This window comes from Carya illinoinensis, chromosome 3 (genome assembly GCF_018687715.1).
Source record: "Carya illinoinensis cultivar Pawnee chromosome 3, C.illinoinensisPawnee_v1, whole genome shotgun sequence".
Classification (NCBI taxonomy): domain Eukaryota; kingdom Viridiplantae; phylum Streptophyta; class Magnoliopsida; order Fagales; family Juglandaceae; genus Carya; species Carya illinoinensis.
The window spans coordinates 45832651-45853973 of NC_056754.1; the positions used below are offsets into that span (position 1 = coordinate 45832651).

At 34.6% G+C, this 21323-nt stretch overlaps 4 protein-coding genes across 6 annotated transcripts; 2 read left to right on the plus strand and 2 right to left on the minus strand.

Annotated features, from left to right (window-relative positions):
- The first annotated feature begins 513 nt into the window (after positions 1-513).
- LOC122305819 lies at positions 514-2646 on the plus strand. The gene is made up of 3 exons (XM_043118356.1): positions 514-1006; positions 2039-2136; positions 2238-2646. The coding sequence occupies exons 1-3, from the start codon at positions 961-963 to the stop codon at positions 2565-2567; spliced, it is 474 nt and encodes a 157-aa protein (XP_042974290.1). The 5' UTR covers positions 514-960; the 3' UTR covers positions 2568-2646.
- Positions 2647-4703: 2057 nt separating this feature from the next.
- On the minus strand, positions 4704-5996 carry LOC122304869 (protein FAR1-RELATED SEQUENCE 5-like). Its single transcript, XM_043117132.1, has 2 exons — positions 5425-5996; positions 4704-5346 (listed from the first exon to the last, which is right to left on the minus strand). Exons 1-2 carry the CDS (start codon positions 5994-5996, stop codon positions 4704-4706), a joined length of 1215 nt encoding a protein of 404 aa, XP_042973066.1.
- A 2642-nt stretch (positions 5997-8638) lies between these two features.
- On the plus strand, positions 8639-13304 carry LOC122304396 (probable caffeoyl-CoA O-methyltransferase At4g26220). The gene is made up of 6 exons (XM_043116652.1): positions 8639-8853; positions 11560-11649; positions 11789-11868; positions 12355-12499; positions 12592-12723; positions 12872-13304. The coding sequence occupies exons 2-6, from the start codon at positions 11578-11580 to the stop codon at positions 13160-13162; spliced, it is 720 nt and encodes a 239-aa protein (XP_042972586.1). The 5' UTR covers positions 8639-8853; positions 11560-11577; the 3' UTR covers positions 13163-13304.
- A 525-nt stretch (positions 13305-13829) lies between these two features.
- Positions 13830-20035, minus strand: LOC122304394 (deoxyhypusine synthase). 3 transcript variants are annotated; one of them, XM_043116650.1, is made up of 9 exons: positions 19868-20035; positions 17253-17316; positions 16805-17068; positions 16539-16706; positions 16171-16389; positions 15179-15265; positions 14750-14855; positions 14429-14664; positions 13830-14274 (listed from the first exon to the last, which is right to left on the minus strand). In XM_043116650.1, the coding sequence occupies exons 3-9, from the start codon at positions 17006-17008 to the stop codon at positions 14191-14193; spliced, it is 1104 nt and encodes a 367-aa protein (XP_042972584.1). In that variant the 5' UTR covers positions 17009-17068; positions 17253-17316; positions 19868-20035; the 3' UTR covers positions 13830-14190. The 3 variants fall into 3 exon arrangements, with proteins under 3 accessions (XP_042972584.1, XP_042972583.1, XP_042972585.1); XM_043116649.1 differs by lacking the exon at positions 17253-17316; XM_043116651.1 differs by lacking the exons at positions 17253-17316; positions 19868-20035 and having other exon boundaries at positions 16539-16702; positions 16805-16947.
- Between the last annotated feature and the right edge of the window lie 1288 nt (positions 20036-21323).

Here is a 21323-nt window from a genome sequence, read left to right on the forward strand (position 1 = left end):
AAAAAAGAGAGAGGTATATAAATTGTGTATATATTTTTGAGAGATTTTTCAGACAATATAAAAATGTGTTTTCTGAGTTGAGCTTTGAGTTTAGCTACTTGTGCAGAATTAGTTTGAGTTATACGACGATCAGTTGGGCTGTTGTATCATGGAGGAGTCAAGTCAAGAAGAGTTCTAATATACCGGTTAATTTGAATCTTTTTAAAGAAAGTGAGATTTTCGTGCCTCAGTCTAAACTGGCTTCGTTTCAATTTTAACTTTATTGTAATTTTCATTACATTATTATGTAATTTTACCAACAATTAAAAAAAATGTTGAATCTCCTTAAAATATTTAAAAATATTTAGATAAAATAAGATGATATGAATTGAGAATTATTTGTGGCTTTTGTTTTTTCTTTCCCATAAAGTATGTAATTATTTAATAAAAATTTATACTTCATGTCAAAGTCATGTGAAATCTCAAGATATATATATATATATATATATGAAAAAGTCTATATGCAACCGGGGTATATTCTCAGTGCGGCCTCAGGTCCTACGTGGCGTCATAATGTAAACGACGCCGTTTACATTTTGATTGAATTTGGCTTGACGCTGGCTTTCTCCTTCCGGACTTGTTTTACTCTCATCTCTCGCTTCTCTCTCGTCCCCCCTCTCATCTCTCTCTTTCCTCTCATCTCACAGGAACCCTAACCCTAACCCTCTCAGCTCCCTCTCATCTCTCCTTTCTCATCATCCCTCTCATCCGACGCTAACCAAGACAAACCCTAACCCAGAGAACCCATTTGAAGGCAACACGAACCCTAACCCAAAGCCGTGAAGCCACTCGTCCTCACTCTCCCCGTTTTCCTCCCAGAGAGCCGTGAACCCACTTGTCTTCCCAGAAAACCCACTCAGTCTTCTCCCCGTGCCCTCCCCCAAACCTCCACCCAATCGTCTTCACCCCCTTGAGGCCGCGATGAGACACGAACCCGAAAAGCACAAATCTTCTTCGGAGAACCCAGGTTTTATTTTTATTTTTATTTTTTGTTGATTTTAGTTTTATGAATGAAACTAAAAATTGTGATTGTGATTATGATTTTTAAAGTGTTAATTAGTTGAGTAGTTGATTTTGGATCATCGGCCATTCAGTTTATTCCCATATTTTGAAATTTGGAATTTCTTTTTATGAATGCAAGTTGTGATTGTGATTATGATTTGCCATTATAACACCAAATTAGAGGGGATTCATCACTCATTATTGGACATATCGTCTTAGCTTCTCTGAGTTAGGATTAAGACGTGTATTTATTTTATTTCTTTTAAGGATTAAGATGTGTGACTTTATGGGTTTAAGTGTATATAGTTGAGAAGTTTAGCCTGTTCTTTCTCAAGTAATCTAATCATCAACCCAAGTTTATGGGGGAAAGGCAAATGAGAGTAGCCATCTAACAGTACTTCACAGATCAGAAACAAAAATAATAATAATAAATGCATGAAATTCTAAATTCACATTTCGTGATCAAGAGTTGGATTATGGAGACTCAATTTGAAAAATATTCCTTATAAATTATTGATTTTCTTCCAAAATAAGTTGAGAGAACTTCCTCCATTTTAATGTGTAAATTTATCGAATATTCTTTGAGAATATAACAAATGTGTAACATTTTAATAGTCTAGTCTGTAAAATGTCAATGTCTTTTGAATACAGGATTCATCAAAAGGGATGAAAGGCCCTTAGTTGATTTTGGTGATTTTAGTTGAATTGTTGATAAACTTTGGAATTTTGAAAAATGAATGGGTTAAAAAGCTGTAGTGGACCCAACCCAGCACCTCTAAAAAATTGCTGTCTATTGCTTGATTTTAAGTAGATTAAGAGCTCAAGGTCTGACAATATTGTACCAACTAAGACATTTGTCAAAACTTGCTGCTCTTCATTAATAACAGCATCATTATTCAACTGTTATTCAATTTTTTTATGGGGGTTCATCTTAGAATGTCAAAATCATCTTCATCAATATCTTCATTATCTTTTCGCAAACGTATTTTGGAAAAAGAATTGTGCTTCTACGAGCTGGAAGCCACATTGAAATGGTCAACTACTACAAAAAATCCTAGACGGCCCTTCTTAAGGTGTTCAAAGTATAATACGCAGGTAACTACATTATTTGTTGCCTAAAACATTTTTTGTATATAATGATTAATATATTGTACAATTCAAAGATGTCTAATATATGCATTAAATGAAATGAGCAGGGCTTACCATACTGTAAGTTTTTCAAGTGGTTGGATGGTAATGAAGTGACTGAGTTACAATATAGAGAAAGAATTGATGAACTGTTAAAGAAAGAGAGAGATGTCGAGAAGATACTTGAGCTGCTCGGAAAGAGGGAGATTGAGCTCCATAAGATAGTGGATCGCCTCGAGAGGGTGCAGATGGTGCTGTCCAATAAAAGCGACGAGATTATGCAAAAGGAGTTGATATTTAACGCACAAGAAGCTAAAAGAAGGCATTTATGCACACTACTTTGGATTTATTGTTGTTTTGTATTTGTACATGCATTTTACCTAGTGTTATATAAGTAATTTGGGATTGTTATTAGTAGTTATGTGTTTAGGTATTTTGGAAATTATTTTGGTGTTTATGCAAAGTTATTTTGTGGAAGTTGTTGATTAATGTGTTAAATATGTGACCGGTTTCACTTTATGTACTGTTTTATATGTATGGATGTGAAAGACAGGTTGAAGCAACTTTTTTAATATTTTTTTGGTGATTCTGCTATTTTTGGGTGATTTTTACTAGTTTTTGGTATGTTCTGGCCTTGCCACTAAATACTCAGATTTATTATCCTGTTAGTGATCGTGTGGGAATTTAAATACTGCATTTTTGCTGGAACAGTCTAATATTATTACCGTTTTCCTATAAAGACTACTTATACTGGGGGTTTCATTTCTGCTTATCTTGATGGGCTATTTGGAATGGCAATATTTCAACATTTTTGTATCTTTTTAGTGTATATGTGGGTTAGAAGTCAGTTTCTACAAAACTACTAAAAAATTCCCTTCGGACTGGTCTTATCAGAATGCTTTCTAGTCATGGGTATTTAATACTCTCAGGATTGTAACATGTTGAAGTTTCAAAATCCTTCATTTTAGTTTTTTCTGTTCTTTTGCAAATTGGGTGTTTCTGAAATTGCTAAAAAGCATGGGATGAAGGTGAGCTTCCAGTTTTTGTCAGACATGAAATCTCCACTTTTGAAAAGATAAATTTTTGTTGGCCTTGAAGGTTTGAAAATAACTAACAAATCCCTTTAGAAGAAAATTTCTCATGAAAAGACTAGGTGTTGCCTAAAGTATGAAAGTTGTCCCTAAAAAAACGTTAACACTGAACCAATTGGTCAAGTTCAAAAAAAGAGTCCCTGCTTAGCCTTAAAATTTTCCAGTTTTGCTATTGGAATTTTTTTTAATACTGAACCATTACTACAAGAAAATGGGAATGCATATCTAACAGTAACTCTTGTTGTCAAACGTGTTATAATTGTTCAAAAAATTCCTGCAAAATTCCTGCTGGTCACATTAAATAGCTACACAAAGTGCACAATCCAAGTGGAATAAAGTCACAACAAGAAGCTAAATCCATCCAAGTGCCTCAAATACATTCAATAATATTCATCATCTTATCCAAGTGCAACACAAAGTGCACAATCCAAGTGGAATAAAGTCACAACAAGAAGCTAAATCCATCCAAGTGCCTCAAATACATTCAATAATATTCATCATCTTATCCAAGTGCACAACAAAGTGCACAATCCCAGTGGAATAAATTCACAAAATTAAGCTAAATCCATCCAAGTGCTTCAAATATACAAAAAATATTCATCATCTTATCCATGTGCACAAGAAAGTCCCTAAAATATATTCAATACACATATATTTCATCCTAGGAATACATTCAATAAACGACCCGATATATATTCACAATCCCAACCATCAAAAGCACTTCCTCAATTCATTGCAAAGGTTGTGATCCTTCCAACCCAAAGTGCACCAATTGTGATTTTTTCAACCCGATTTCCATCTGTAAATAATAACCCAAAATATTAATTGATACCACATAAAAATTAGTATTAAACTCGGAGAAAAAATTTGATATCACTTACGCTTTCTTGACTCTGAATAGTTATTTCTCGAGACTGGGTTTCAATAATGTCGATAGCCACGCTTTCTCTTTCAGGAATAGCCTGTTGGAAATGAAAGGTAAGTTATACAGCCAAATATTGTAAATTAGTAATAAAATTAAACTTATTAATATACCTGCATGTGTCCAACATTAGAGACATTCATCTCAGAATGGTCAAATAAATTCCTGCATACTTCCGTCACAGGTGTATCTCCTTTATCCACAACCTGGATATCTCCTCCATCCCGCTAATAATTAATTAACAAAAAAATATACATTAAATCTTCTTCATTAATATAATATAAATAAAATGCGGATATTAAAATATCTGCACCTCTTTACGCTTCCCTCTTTGCTGGTGGTTTCTTCATCTTTGCTTTAGCTTTCTGCATGTCTATCTCCATCATGGATGCTTTCCTTAGAGATGGAGGTCTGCCTTTGCCTCGCACAACGCGTGGACTACGTACTTCCCCAGAAACACCGACTACAGAGTCATTCGCCGTACTATCAACATTGGAACCAATTTGAGTCATCGATGGGTGTTATTGATTAGCACGATACAACTTAATCATTGCATATAACTTATTTCTCGCATCCTCAGTATGCTCTCTCGAACCCGATGCATAAGTAATCATCTGATAACAGATATTTAAAAGACTTAAATAGCTATTCGAATCTGCGTGTTGTTCCCCTGCATCGTAGCTACTGTGGATTAATGTGTATCGCCTTCTAATATCCTTCCTCCATCGATCTAAAATATACATTTCAGGCAAAAATTTAATATCATTACACCTGAATACGACCAAAATGTGACGACACAATATCCTCCTCATCTCAAATAATCCACATGAGCACTTTGTAAATGCGTCTTCCTCACTAAAGTCCACAAAATGTTTAACCAACTTAGTGAACTCTTCCAAACAAACTTCATCCTCAACCATATATGTCTTTATTGCACCAACAGAATTATGTAACTTTGGATTCAAGTCAATGATACCGTTGACTTCATGTTGAACTTCTTTGAACTTATCTATCGTGTACAACTCTTGAAACCTCTTTTCAATCAAAGATCTAGATATGCAGGGGATTGTCACATTAAATGATTGGAAGTCCGCGAGATTTTCATTCTCAATCTTTTTTTTCAATGCATTATCAAATTGGTCTATAAACTCCTTTAAGTTTGTCCTAGAATGTACATAACCATTAAAGAATGCATTCATGCTCTCGCTTCGCTGTGTTGTACTCATTCCAGCCCAAAAACACTCCTTCAAAAATGCCGGTACCCAATGCTCACGCTCAACGTATAGGCTCTGCAACCACGCATTCTCTCCCAAGTTGTAAGTGGTAAGCAACTGATCCCAACATTTCTCAAACTCATCAACACATTGAGTGTCATATACACATTTCATCAATGCACTCTTCATCCCAGTTTTGTATAAACCATATGAGCCAAACTTCTCAGGAACTTTCTTCAGTATATGCCAAAGAAAAAATCTATGCCGAGTATTTGGGAAGATAATTGCAATTGCATTTTTCATCGCTCTATCTTGATCAGTGATAATAGCTTTTGGAGCGTTACCATCCATGCATTGCAACCATGTTTTGAATAACCACACAAATGTCTTGGTATCCTCACTAGAAATCAAGCCTGCTCCCAACAGAATTGACTGTCCATGGTGGTTTACACCAACAAATGGTGCAAATGGCATCCCATATCGATTCGTTAGGTATGTGGTGTCGAATGTGACCACATCGCCAAAATACTGGTACGCTACTCTACTACGGGGGTTTGTCCAGAAGACGTTCTTTAACCTCCCATCATCATCTATATCCATCATATAAAAGAACCCAGAATTTTTGTATTGCATCCGTAAAAAATACTGTCAGAGCGCTCCAGCACCACCCGCGCCAAGTCGCAAATGTCTTGCCTTATCAATATAATTACGACAATCCTTTTCCAAGAATGGGAGATTCTCAAATCCACCCGCACCAACAATGAGAGATCCGTAACTCTTATTCGCTCGGATGCCAACCAAGTCATTTGTATCTAGGACCCTTTTTACTGCATCACTAACTTCTCTATTACATCGAAAGAAGCGAGATTTCTTTGGACTGAGACCATGGTTATGGATATTATGTACTATCGTCAACCGAAGCACTCCATCTTGCCTTAAGGCATTAATCTTTGCCTTGCATTCCGTCTTTCCTGTCGGGCGTAGGTTGGCAACATTCAGCGCCCTATTCCAGGCCTTCCCACCACAGGCACAAGAAATAGTGACGTATCTAACAGAGTCATCTTCTTCCCTCTCAGTCCGTTTTATCATCACCCAAAACCCGCATTTTTTATCATATTCCTTATAATAACTGAATAGCTCTTTAAGGGAATTATACTCCATTCTCGACTTTGGCTCATCAATCGTATCATCATCAACCACTTGGACATTATGAGATTTCTTGGCACTGCCATTATTAGAGTCATCAACTATAGGAGATCCACATGGCGCTTCAGATTCCCCACCATCAGTAGTATTATCCAGCCTTGAACCAACTATTTTGCTCGTGGTAGAGCTTTTATTGCTGATATGACTAGGAGGTTCCATGATATGTTCAAATGAGTAACCAGCATTCTACAAAAAATTATAAAAGGTCATCAATTAAACCACTGCAATTAAGCCACCTTATTCTTTTAATAGTTGCAACAAAGCCAACTTATTAAGAATAAATTAGGATAAGTTATCACTACCAGTATGTTGATTGGATATTGATTACTAGCCGGATATGGTAGAAAATTGTTGGTGACCACGTAGGCACTAGTCCAAAGTAACCAGACATATAATTTGGAATGTTTTGACTAGTTGATGTTATGGCCTAACATGTTATTAGATATAGTTATTGATGTATTTTGCAAAACAAAATATCAACAGTACCAATGTTAAATATTTTTCCAATTATATAACATACATACCTTAGATGGGGGATTTGAGCTAGATAATGTCTGCGTAGTTGGTTGTTCTTTCTCATTTTCCATGCTAGAAAAATATAATAGAACTGGCAACAATTAAGTAATTCAACATAAATCTACAATCTTAAATACTTTCTAATTCCATTTAATCATATGACCACATAGTATTAATTGCAACCTCAAATCTCTTACCACATGAATATATTAACATTTATATTCATCAACTGGTGCCAGATTGTATCTTCATTAACTGGTGCCACATTTATATATTAACAACAGATTGTGCATGCTAATAAAGATAGAAACCATTTATATCAACTATTGTTAATGAAGAAATAAACATTATCAAATAAAGGTGAAATAAACAATCAAATAATTGTTCAAAAAAAAAACAATCAAATATTTTTATTCTTAACACATTGCACTCTCTCTGTACTTAAAAAAAAAAAAAAAAAACATTTCATGCTTTGTTTTGTCAAATGAATACCAAGCAATAGGAAAAGAAAAAAAAAAAAAAAAAAAAAAAAGAAAGAAAAGGAAAACAAACAAAGAACGACAAAGGTAGAGCAAAAACCCAGATCAAACCGTTCTAATGTTTACCCACAAATGCAGATGAAAGAATAAGCTGGCTACCCAGTTAAAGCTCATCGGTCTCGGTCCCTGGTTCCAATTTGGGCTCTTGCGTAGGTTTCATCGCTCGGGTTAATCAACCCTTCTCTTTCCCACGCTCAAGGCAGATCAAAGCAGCTAGAAAAATATTCAGTTGAAACTCGTCGGCGAGGTGGGAGGACTGGAAGACGGGAATGGCGCTCTGTTTTAGATGAAAACAGTTCAAATCACGTGAAATGCTTCCCCCCCACTCCCGCATTACCTTTCTGCCTTTTTTTTTTTAATTAATTACCGACTGACGTGGCAGGCAGGATTACTCCCCGGGGATATATAGCATAACTGTATATATATATGGGAAAATTCTTCTTGTCATCTTCACACTTCACACACCACATTTATTTTAATTTTTTTTTTTTCATTTTTTCTATAATAAATATGTAGTGTGTAGATGATAAATAGAATAATTCAATTAGTTTAATAAGAATAAAATGAAATAAAAAATAAAAAAAATAAAAAATAATATTTTAATATATAAAATATGTGGTATGAGATGATATGTAACATTTCTCATATATATATATATATTATTGTTTGATGTTGATTACCTTTCCCACTCAACAATTTTAAAAAGTTAAAAAAAATAAATAATTTTCATGTTGAATTGTCTACGTACGTCCTCTCTTATTACTTTAATACTTTTGTGCTAATGAGATACAGATACTAGGGCGGTAGTCATGATGTCGCTTTTGTTCTTTCTTTCCCAAAAAGTATGTAATTCTTTAATAAAAATTTATATTTTATGTCAAAGTCACGTGAAATCTTATGGTATCTATATACTCAACCATTTTAAAAAGTTAAATAAATAAATAATTTTCATGTTTAAATGTATGCGTTTGGTTCGTTATCTCGTACTACTTTAAAATTATTCTAAAATAAAAACCGCCTCCCATTTTCGTTTCTTTGTTACCAGCTGGTCGTCTCGGTCTTCGTCTTCTACATTTTCAGTCGCAGATAGATAGAGAGAAGGAAAGGGCGACGGCGCGATCTTGACCGCATATCTTTGGGTTATCTTTCCGATTCGGTTGCAATCGAGGTCTTAAAGCCGAGAGCTCTTGATCGAGGTACGTTTCGCTAATATTCGTTGGTTGAAGCTCTAAATTTTTTAGTAAGAACAAAAACGAAGAGATTAGAAAAAATAGAATCTTGGTTTTTAGAGTTTAGTTCCGTTCTCTTCTTTGGTTATTTTCGTAAAAAAAAAAAGGAACTTTCTGCGTTGAAGCGTGTTTGAAGAGACGATCAGAACTCTACGATCACTATGCGAAGGTAGAGAGAGCTTTTTGGGTCCAGACCATCGATAACAGGAAGGGACCTAGAACCCGTCTTACGGAAGGAAGATAAATGCGAGGGAAAGAAAGCGGAACAGTTGGGTTAAAATGATTAAAATAATCATTCGGTCTGTGAACTGTAACTCGTCAATATTGACTAAATTCCTTATTGCTCGTATCTTGAGCTTTGGAACGGGTTTTGACTTTTCAACATTCTAATAGTTTATTTTTTTTTTAATTTTTATTTTTTTTATTAAATATTTAATATATAAATAAGAAATAAAATAATTAAATTAATTTAAAAAAAATAAATTCAAAAAAAAATATTAAAAAATTAAAAAAAAAATAAGATATTAAATTGAGAGGTTGTGTAGATTTTTTCTACAGCCAAATTTGGGTAGAACTGTTTGTCCCAACAGAGCACCAGCAAATTGTGGGTCCCAATGGCTTTTCTATTTCGCTTGCTTCAATCGGCCTTCATTTCAGTATAATAAAGCAGGGATCGATCCAGCACCGATCAATATCGTTGGCTAAGCATGCACTTATAATTTAAGTACTGTGCTTGCAAGTTCTTGCTGCTAGCTTGCTGCTGCTCAAACCCAGCCCTGCAGGCACCGTCTCTCTCTCTCTAATGATTGCTTGTATTAATCGAGGATGATATTTGGCAATTTCTGTAGGTATCTGTACTTTTGTGTACGTGTATTTTTTCTTTTTTTTTTTTTCCAGTAGTTATTATTGTTCATATGGAATTTTTGCCAATAAATACTATAGTAATATTTAAGAACATTCATATTTGGTGACTTAAAGTAATGAATTTTCTATATACGATTTTAATCAAAATATCGCATACATTTATATTCTTATTTTAAGGATTCTTATTTTAAGAAAAAAGTTTAGAAAATAAACGATGATTGTTCATATTTAGATAATCATTATTTATTTTTTAAACTATATTTTATTAATATTTTATTCTAATACATAAAATAAATTATTTTTTCAATCATTTACACTTTTTATCATACTCATATTTGTTATAGTTTTAAATAATAATTTTAAAAATAAGTTAAATAATTACGAAAATATAAAAAAATAATTTTAAAAATATTATTGTACTCACAAAAAAATAATTTAAATTTTCGTTTAAAATTTTTACTAGAGTAATAGTTTAAAAAAAATATTGAATAGTTAAGTTTGTAAATAAAACTGAGAAAATAATAATAAAAAAAAAAAGATAGAGAAATATTATTTTAAAAGAATAGATAAAGTATAGAGAATGAGATATATGAGGTTTTTGAAAAATGAGTAAAATTTATGAAAAACTTTTAAGAAATGTTATTTTTAATTAAATTATAGGAAATTTTATATAGAACTCAATGTGAATGGTCTAATCTATTTCTTTCTTAAAATTTTCAAGTTCACTGAAATTTGAAAAGATCTTGATTAGATGATATTTGACCGTACTACTGATCTGTCAATGTTTATAGCTGAGAATATATATATATATATATATATATATATATATATATATATATATATATATATATATATATATTTATAGCTAGTTTGTTCCTAATTCACCCTCTTAATTCCTTCTTTGGGTGGGGTTATATACCAATCAATAATATATAATTAGTGAAACGAGGGTAACTTTGCTCTGGTCATGATATATATAATTAGCATGCATCATGGATCATTTTTTTAATTCTTTTTTCTCTTCTGCATTTTTTCATAAATAAATTTGTCTTATGGTGCAATTAATTCCTTTGTTACCAGCCAGTTTGGAGGATTATATATGTAATATGTTTGGGTTTGACTTCCTTCGGTAACTTTGTGTAATTTGTATATATATAAGTACTGATCATGTGTCCGTATGGAAACATTTAAAAGTGAAGAGGTTATACATATAAATATATATATATATATGTATATATATATAGCAAGAGAGAGCAGGGGTGGCTCAATACAAATTGAGATCTAAGGCAAAATTTAAGTTAGTCATTCGTAATTATAATACAATTAAATATAAGTTATTATATGGAATATTTTTAAAATTTTCAATGAAATGAGATTTTATTTAAAATCTTTAAATAAATTTTTTTTGAATTTATATTTAATACAAAAACTTAAAATGAGGCCTCGATGCAAATTTTGTACCTCAATTTAGCAAGATCTTAAAAAATTATTTATAATATAAATAATTTATTGTATTAAATATTAAATATAGTATTACGGGGCCTTGCACACTTTGAAAAATATAAAACTTATTTGAAATTTTATTTGATGAAATGATTTTTATTTTTTATTTTTTAAATTTAAAATACGTCTTTTTTAATTTTAAGAGGCTTAGATAGGATGGTGGCCTTAGGCAATGGCCTCAACGGCCTTACTATTGAGCTGGCCCTCAGAGAGAGAGAGAGAGAGTAGTGCTACAAAATTATAAAGATTGAATATAAGTCATGTTCTAATTAAATCTATATAAGTAAGTGATCTTTGCATGTTCAGGGAACATCAGAGTCCTAAATGGAAAACAAAACAAAGCAAAAATTAGTGATGAAGGGCCATGTAATATTGCAAAGTGAGGATTTATTGGAGGTACGTACGTATAACTCCCATAATTATCTTAGTTTCTTTTTCTTTTTCTTTTTCTTTTTAACTTTAGCTGCTAATTATTATTTGTTTATTTATAATGACGTCCGATCGATCTAATAATTTTGCACTAATGATCTGGCAGTATATACTAGCCACTAGTGTGTTCCCAAGAGAACCACAGCCTCTCAAGGACCTGAGGGAAGCTACTGCAAAACACCCTTTGTAATTCTTCTATCTACACTTGCATGAGTGACTACTGGAAGAGTTTTATTTAACTATATGTCTCATACACCTATATCTAATGGGTTTAGATTAGCTCAATTTTATCACTTAATTTAATGAGTTACAATAGGACTAAAATAGCTTTATATCTAGTCATAGTGAGACACAGAGTCTCTAAATTATTTCATGATGGCCAGAAGTCTATAAATAGCATTGAGGAGTTAAAGGATTCTCACCTATAACACCATTGTGTCTCTAACCATCGAGAGACACTCGGAGGTAAAGTTGCTAGGATGATCATTTTCTTATAGTCAGGTCAAATTCATTATCAAACTGTAATAGAGGGAGGTACATTTTTCTAATTATTATTATTTATTACCATGAATCATAGAAAATTGAAGATCTAATTATTAATGTTCATGTTAAAATATTTAACAACTACATGAAATATATGTAAGGCTGATGAGCAAACATATTATTGTGCAGTGCATTTCTGGGCACATCACCAGATGCAGGTCAGTTAATGGCTATGATCTTAAAGTTAATGAATGCAAAGAAGACCATTGAAATTGGAGTCTTCACTGGATACTCTCTTCTCCTTACTGCTCTTTCCTTACCTGATGATGGCCAGGTTTGCATAGCATGCAAGTCTTGTACTAATCATGTATTTATATATTTGTCTCAGTTTGTAATTTCTAGGATCCGTGCAATCCTAAATTGCAGATTACAGCTATAGATCCCGATCGGAAAGCCTACGAGATAGGGTTGCCATTTATAAAGAAAGCTGCTGTTGAACACAAGATTAACTTTATCGAGTCACAAGCTTTACCGGTTCTTGATGATCTTACACAAGACGTAAGCTAGCTTTGCCTGTCTGCTGTTTACATCTGAGCTTCACCTGAAAACTGGTTTTCCTGTTTTCATCAACTTTACTCAACGACTCTCTCTCTCTCTCTCTCTCTCTCTCTCTCTCTCTGTTACATATATATCATGATTAATGCAGCTAAAGAACGAAGGGAGTTTTGACTTTGCTTTTGTTGATGCGGACAAGAACAATTACTGGAGTTACCACGAGAGGCTGCTGAAACTTGTTAAGGTTGGGGGGGTGATTGTCTACGATAACTCGTTGTGGGGAGGAAACGTTGCTGCTCCCGAAGAAGCCATTCCAGAAAAGAAAAGAGCCTCAACGAAGACTACCATTGAGTTTAATAGTTTCGTCGCTGCTGACTCTCGTGTTGAAATATCTCATGCTTCTGTGGGTGATGGCATGCTCATCTGCAGGCGAATTTCCTAGAATATTTTCAGTTTTTGTTTTCTTACTTAGTTATGAAGAAAAACTGTTCAGTGTTGTTTATCCCTTTTTCCATAAGATCATGATTGCAGTGTCTTCAGCAAAAGAACTGCTGAGAATAAAGGACTCGACTATTTCTTTGGAATTGCTCGACTGCTAGCTTTTATTTGGAAAATCTCGAACTATAATCATTATTATCAATTTCATGGTGGGTGCATGTGCATGGAAGAAGCGGACAAGAGCAGATTTATCTTAGAGGCAACAGTTGGAGACGAGGACAAAAGAGATAAATGCAGAAGACAGGAAAGGAAAAGAAAGGAAAAACAAGTATAGAATGGGAGGCGCAAAGAGTGACAGAGTTCACCACCAGTTGGGAATTTGAATACCGTTTGTTCTCTTCTTTCCTCCACACAGCGGATTTGAATCCAGTGTTCTTAAACTTAAAAGCTACCATTTAAGTTCTAATTTTCTCTCCTTCACCAAAAACGACGTCGAACTTTCTCAGAATGCGAAATTTAATTGATACGTTTTGATCAACACTAGTCCAGCGATGCACAAGAGTGCCATTGCTACTCTTATCTTCTTCGTTTTTTTTGAAGAAATTGCTATTCTTATCTTTGATTTTACTGAAGAAAGTATGGTCATATAACTTAGTCTTCACATGGTGACATGGAGGAAAATATAAGTTCAATATTCGGATGCAAAAACGGCCAAACATGACTACAATTGCTGCAGGCAAAAGCTCACTCAGTCTCAAGATTTTGGTGAACAATCCCAATCAGAAAAGTTTCAGGGGAAAACAATCAGAAATTCAATACCCTCTCCTACCCATATATTCGCTTCTCCAAGCTCCCCTCCCAATCCCATATCAAGGCAGTAACCCATTTCAGGGGTTGCTAGTGCCTATCAGAAATAGCCTGTCTTAGACTGCTGGCTGGATCTTTTTTTTCCCAAGCAAATTAAGAGTTCTGTCAAGATCAGTTATTTTGCACCAATAAATGAATATGCACTTTGGCAAATCTTATCGAGCCTTATTCTTGAAGAAATTCTTTCTCCTTCGAGGCAAAGGTCTCTGCAACCAGTAGAGGGAAAGCAATGGTTGCATCACAATGTACCTGGTAGTTCAATCAAAAGGCAAAGAATAAGAATCATGCGTACAAGGAAAGATAGCAAACATCTACAAGATTGTGCTTGTAGAAAATTAAAATAGGAGTGAGAAGAAAAGCTGGAACGCAACAAGGGTAAATGATGAGACACAAAATGATATACCTTAACAGTCTTAGCTGAGCCTCGTATTTTCCCCCACGATACGGCCTCATCAGGACGAGCACCAGAGTCACTTCCATCAAACTCTTGTGCAGTATTGATGAAGACAGCATAATCTGCACCATTTCGCATCATATTGGCATTGCAAATGTGATGCTTGGGAAGGCCCCCTCCAAGAACTATCATGCCAGTCTTCCTGGGACTTGCATGGACAGCTTCACCATTCATGGCTCTAATGTCTGTTCAAAATCTAACAATTGTAGTTCTCAAATCTCAACTATTGAAATACAAGCATGCACCGACATTGAAAACTGGTATAAATACCTTGCACAATGTCGACAACCAGACCTGGGCTGCGAAAGGAATGGAAGTACAACATGTCCCCTAGTGAGCCATCCGTTAGGCCTGGACAGTAAACTGGGATGTTGTTCTGGAAATAATCAAAAAGGAAAAGCAAAACACAATCAATATTACCAATAACAAAGCATTACGTTGAGGCCCTTTAAAGTAGCAAGTGCACAATGCTCCATCAGTAATTGGAGTTCTAACACCTACTAGAATACCATAAAAAAATTACTACAACGTTTCCATTTAGTCCAAACACAAAAGCCAAAACCCCTCCATACAAAGCTTTTATTCACTTAATTTGAGTTGCCATTCCTAATTGGATTGCAAATTCTGTCATGCATGAAAATGTGCATATGAATATTGGAAAGAAGCCTCCTCCCAAAATATTAAGCCATGGGCACCTGCCTTGTACGCCCAGTAGAGGTATGAACTCTTGTCATTAATTTCTTTTCCCAAGCGAGCAATCAGCCTAGATGGCGTCCACAATACGTTCTGCAAAACCAAAAAGGAAAAAGGTGAGAAAGCTCTGGAAACATTCACATAGGGCAGTACATAATAAACAAGAAAGTGGGAGAGAAAAGGCTTTTCCATCAAGAGGCAAGAACAAAAGAAAAATACATATTAAAACTTTTATCCTTTATATAAATCATACATGGACTGGCAGGCCAAAACATAAGTATCAGCACTCATACGATACGAATAGACAACTCTGAACCCTTTTTCCTGCTTGTGGACCCTGGGGTAGGTAGGGGACTGTGGCTGAGCAAAATAACATGAACCACCATAATTTGTAATGATCCACAAAACATCAAACATTTCAATGTTGTTGTAGCCACTTTTTGGTGACGTAATTACTGATGAAGTACAACCTATGCAATAGTTTTTTCTTTTTTCAGTTTCAGTTACATACCAAGAAATATTCTTGAGCTAGATATCAGGTAGTGACACATCCTTTTTGAAAACCTCATATTTTTAGTTGCCACAGATGTGAGACCGACAGATTTGAAGCAAACCCAAGAGTCCAGACCCAAGTATGATAGATTTAGGTATTGTTTGGCCATTGGAATTTTTCATCTCAAACACAAAATTATCATCTCATTATTACAACTTTCTCAAATCTCCATACAAAATATAATAAACAATTCAACTTTTTCTTAACTTTTTCAAATCCCAAAAAAATAATAATATTAAAATATAATATTTTAACATTTAATCTTAAAACTCAAAATTCTCATCTGAGAATTCTCAATGGCCAAGCAGATCCTTAGACATCATATGTTAATTTTATGGAACAACAAGCCGAGCATATGGTAAAAAATCACAAAAGAAAGTCACGACTAGCAAATGAATTTAAGTTGAAATTCTCAAATTATGGTAGAACAGCATCAAAGAATTACCTCTCCAATTTGTTCCTTCAGCATTTGATCAAAAATTGGAATTATCCAGTCCTCGAATTTGCAGTAGTTGTTATTAGGAACCAACAAGTTACCAATGCGGTTCAGCCCTTGTGAGCGTAAATAGGCTCCTGGTAGAGAAAATTCACCTTTATATGTGGGTGCAAGGCATTTTATAAGATCTTCTTCTATACCACCAGTTGTTGTAACCACAACATCAACCTGCAATCAGAAGAGAACACTTCTATTGATAAAGTTGACACAGAAGAAAACAATACAAAGATATGATGAGATACTGATATAAATCCTTTTAATACCTCGCAACCAAGAAAATCAAACTTATAATGAAAGAGCCTTCCAGGTCTACTTACCATATGATGCTCGACAAGATAGCGAACGACATCCCTCACACCAGAAGATATAAGATTTGATGTAAAACCCAGAAAAACTTTGCATCTCATAGACTTTCTGTATGACAGATCCCTCTCTTCCTCGCTGCAATCGTCTGTTACAACCTCATCAGCAAGCCTCCAATCTAGCTTCAATCCAATTCAAAATATCTTTAATAAAATGAAACTTTGTAATATTTGAGTAGATTTCATATCAACCAAGTAGTATCTGTTTAAGAAATACTAACCATTTGATTAATGACTTCGATGGCATCTCCCAAATTGGAGGCTTGAAACCCTGTGGTGACCATGGACCTAAGAAGCTGAGAGTAGTCCACTCCACGATTGAAATCATAACCCTCAATTTTAACACAACTCACTTCCAGATTTTCGGACTCCTTGAAAACCGTGGAATGCACAGATGATAGAACATCCTTCCGCGCTTCCCCCATTATTTATGCAATGTCCCAAACCTCAAAAGGATAGAATTTCAGCTAAAACTAGTCCTTCCCCTGTTTACAAATATTCACAAGAAAAAATTACAAAATTTCCAGATCAATGTTTGAAAATTCAATTCTCAGATGTTGTGTCAGAGCATGTAAACCTTATTTAAAAATCCAATTTTCAATAAAATATTAAGGAAAATTTCAAATAAAAGCAACTAAAAAAATCTCCGAGACTCGAGGAATCTCTAACCAGCTCAACTCAGAGGACTCTGGATGTAGAATTGGAGCAGAAGAACCCCTTGCTAATCATAGACCTTATTTAAAAATCCAATAGTCAATAAAACTTTAAAGAAAATTTCAAATAAAATCTACCTAAAAGATCTCCAAGACTCAAAGAATCTCTAACCAATTCAAACTCAGAGGACTCTCTAGCTGTAGACTTGGACTAGAAGAATCCCTTACTCATTCAAAAAGCGTGAAAAGAATACGGTGAGTTACAACATGCACTAGTTAACAAAATTAATGGGATGGAAAAATTGACAATTCAATTATTAAATTCTTTTGGATAGGTCATTTTAATTATAAAATTACTCCGAGAAAACATATTGTGAGCCACATAAGTTCCCACACAATATACTTAAATCAACACATATTACTGTATTTTATGGATTTTCTTTATCATACATCATTTTCAAAAATGTGCACTTTACTTCAATCAAGTGCACACTTACACTTTGCACGTAGGCTCTATACAGCATTTGCGCTTAAGTGCGCTTTACACTTTCATCAACACTGATCCAAATGCAAATGTTCCTTGAAATTGCAAAGTAGTCACTTTGGACCTCAGTCAAAATCGACATATCATCAACATCTATACCACGTTCAAATCCACCTTCATGGCTTTAAAATAGATCAATCTATAATAAGAGATATTTACAACTTAACTAAGTCCAATAATCAAAGATTCACTATTCTCTCATTGTACTTGGATGTAACCTTTTTGTGCTTTTTAATGAGATTCTTCCTACTTATTAAAAAATGACTCCCTTCAACAAATCCACATAGCCCCAAATCAATTTTAAAATCCTTCTATAATAATTAAAAACCCAAAATTTTAAGAGTTACAACACATGCCGCTACACAACATATATGAAGAACTTAATCTTTGTAACCCGAGATGCAAACAGTCCTAAACTTGTGCTAATTAAAACAACATAAATATAATGACCCAAGGAAAGCCTGAGCCACATATGAACCTATACTCCAAAATGAGTAGTCAATGTTACAATCAGAGCCCCTTGGAATCATTATGAAAGGCTAGAACCCTCCCACACGGGCAATTTGGGATCCCATCCATCAACCTTTTATATTCAATCCATAGTATTGCAATCTCCCCTCTTAAATCCATGATGTTCTCAACAGGCTATTCCATTGTGGGTGTGGCACAGCTCAAACTACACACCTAGTTGGAAATTGGCTTTGAAGCCATTTGTAATGACCTAGAGAAAGCACTAACCACATTTGAGCTAACCCTGAAAAGGTCAGTCAATTTCAAGCTTCCCTCTAATATATATATATTGATGTCGGGGAACCTCTCCAAGGCATGACCCTTCGGATCCACCCCTACAGAGTAAACCCCGATCCCATGCATCACGCACTTATAAAATTCCCAAGGAGCTTCCCTCTAAAAATTCATAAAGTCCAATTTCATCAAGTAAGTAATCAATGTGGGACTTATCACATAAATACTTTTCTCACTTACCCACTATATGTGGCTTATTCACATTCCCAGTGTGGGATTAGGCTTTACAATAAAACTTGCCTATTCAGGGTCCACTAAAAGCATTACACGGCTATTCAGGTTGCAAGAAAACCCTTGAACCAGATTTAGTATAGACCTTGTTTACTTTGGTGCCTCACACAACCAATTCATTCTGGTAATAAATAACGTGTCAATCAACTTATAGGTCAAAATTCTTTATGTAACCTACCCGGACAGATTTAAATACTTCCTAGAAAAAAAATGCATGACTAGCTTCCAAGCATTCCCACTATCCAACATGCAGCTGTGTTTAGGTGTTGAGAATACCTCAACACTTTTCGACATACTCAACTACTATTTATTACTTTATTATTACTTTTCACCTACTTTTTACTACTATTCATTACTTTTTATAACTATTCAATATTCTATTATTACTTTTCACTACTTTTTCACTACTATTCACAACATACCTCACCACTTCTCAATACCCAAATCCAACATCAAAGTGATTCATAAGTTAGAAGACAAAACCAGCTTCAAAATGCTTCAAACAGTTTGTGAAATTAACTATTTGCAACTGTCACATGCATATTCCGGCTAAAACCGACTTAGTAAGAAAAAAAAAACAATTTCTATGGGCAGCATTGTTAAGTCTTAACTTCATTACAAGATTTAACTTTTGAAATCATCATATACTCATTATCATTTTTCATTATGTTTATTCTAACACATCGAGACAACCCGCCATATTTAACCCGCACGTTAAGACTCCAACAAGGTCTCATGAATTACTCTACAGAAACTCTACATAGCCCGTATTATCTGCTAACCGAATCAAAACAGCTTTCCTTAACCGAAATTTCACAAAATAAAAACCTCGGCTCACGCACAAACCACCATTGTTCAATCACACCCATATAGGTTAACCTCCAAAACCTAAGAAGATACGGGTTATAGAAATTTATTTTTTATAAAGTAAATATGGGTCACAGAAATGATCATGAATTCTGGCGGAAGTGGAGATCAGCGCAGCTATTGGATTGTGTTTCAGTAGACACCAATACAAATGTAGAACGTCCGAGAGAGATAGAGGTGCTTACCGAGAGTGTGGTTGTTTGTCTGAATTTTTACTCCCGAACCGGAGGAGTGAGTATCGGCCTGCTGTTGAGTTTTGATGTTGCCGTCGGCGCCTTGGGCGAAGAGCACGGCGTGGTTAGTGGCCTAGGGCACCTCGTTCTTGAAGCGCAAATGATTCTTTTTCTAATTCATTTATCATTATGGGCCTTTGGGCTATAATCTTTTTTATTTTCCTGGGAGTCCAAAATAATTTTTTTCCCTCCTTTTAATGAGCTTTTTTAAATGGATTTGGGTGACCGAACGGTATATTTCTGTTAGAGTACTTCTATATACCACCGGGGTTGCGTCCCGTCGCGTCCCACGTCAGTTGACTTATTAAAAAAATAAAAAAAAATAACGAAGCATAAAGAGGAGGGAAACGATTTTGAGCAACATTTTTGAGCATTTTGAACTGGAGAACAAAAATCAGTCAGAGAGGAGATCTGAGCTACTTGTGGGTTCGGTCGCCGTCGTCAGCTGTCTTTGGTCGCCGTCGTTCATTCCGTACTCGCCATCCCAGCTTCCAGATCTCTGAGTCGCGTAAGTAGCTTAGCACCTTCATTCTGTACTCTCGGGCTTCTCTCTTTTGGGTTATCGGCGGCAGCTATGCTTGCCTTTGGTTTTGTTCTGGTGATTCGGTGCCATCTGGGTTCAGTTTCAGTTTCATTATGAACAGATTGAAAGAATTCTGATTTGGGACCTTTTGTGGATGTTGTGTGTCTGTTCGTGGTTTTGGAGCCTGCCTGTGTTCAAGCTGCTTGTGTTGTTTTTTTATATTATATATATGGGATAGATAGATAGGTGTTGTTCAGATGAAAGATATGATGATGATTTCAGGAAAACTTACTCTTAGAGCTTTCTTCTTGAATTTATTCATCAAGCAGAACTGCCTGATCTTTATTCTGACATTATCTCCCAAAGAAACATTACGAACATGATTTTTGTTTTTAATCCAAGTAGTATGTTCTTCATCATCATGTACATAACAAAAAAAAAAAAAAAACAGGACAATGATTAGTTCATTTATTATATCACTCAAATATTTCTTTTGTATATTTAAAGTACGAGTATGCACATGACAAATGCTAGAAAAGCAAGCAGCCATTCTGTATTTGGTTTCCAGATTTTTTTCTTATTGCCTTTGCTCCATAAACCCTTTATTGTTTGGCTTAGTCAAGCAATCATCAATATGTTCTGATCTAGGAAAGGGGAACGAGATCAGCTTGCCCTTGTCTAAAATATCAACAACAGTGCTTTTTGCATTCTAGATCTGGACTAACATTTGTTGAATTTATTTCTCTCATGTTGAGTGTCTGCAGACTGCAGCTTTGAAGTCCATGAATGTTTGGACCAAAGTTTGCACTGGGTTTGGATTACTGGGTCGAGTTTTACATGAAGGTTTCATTGATATATATTAGAGTTAGAGGGAAAATATCATAG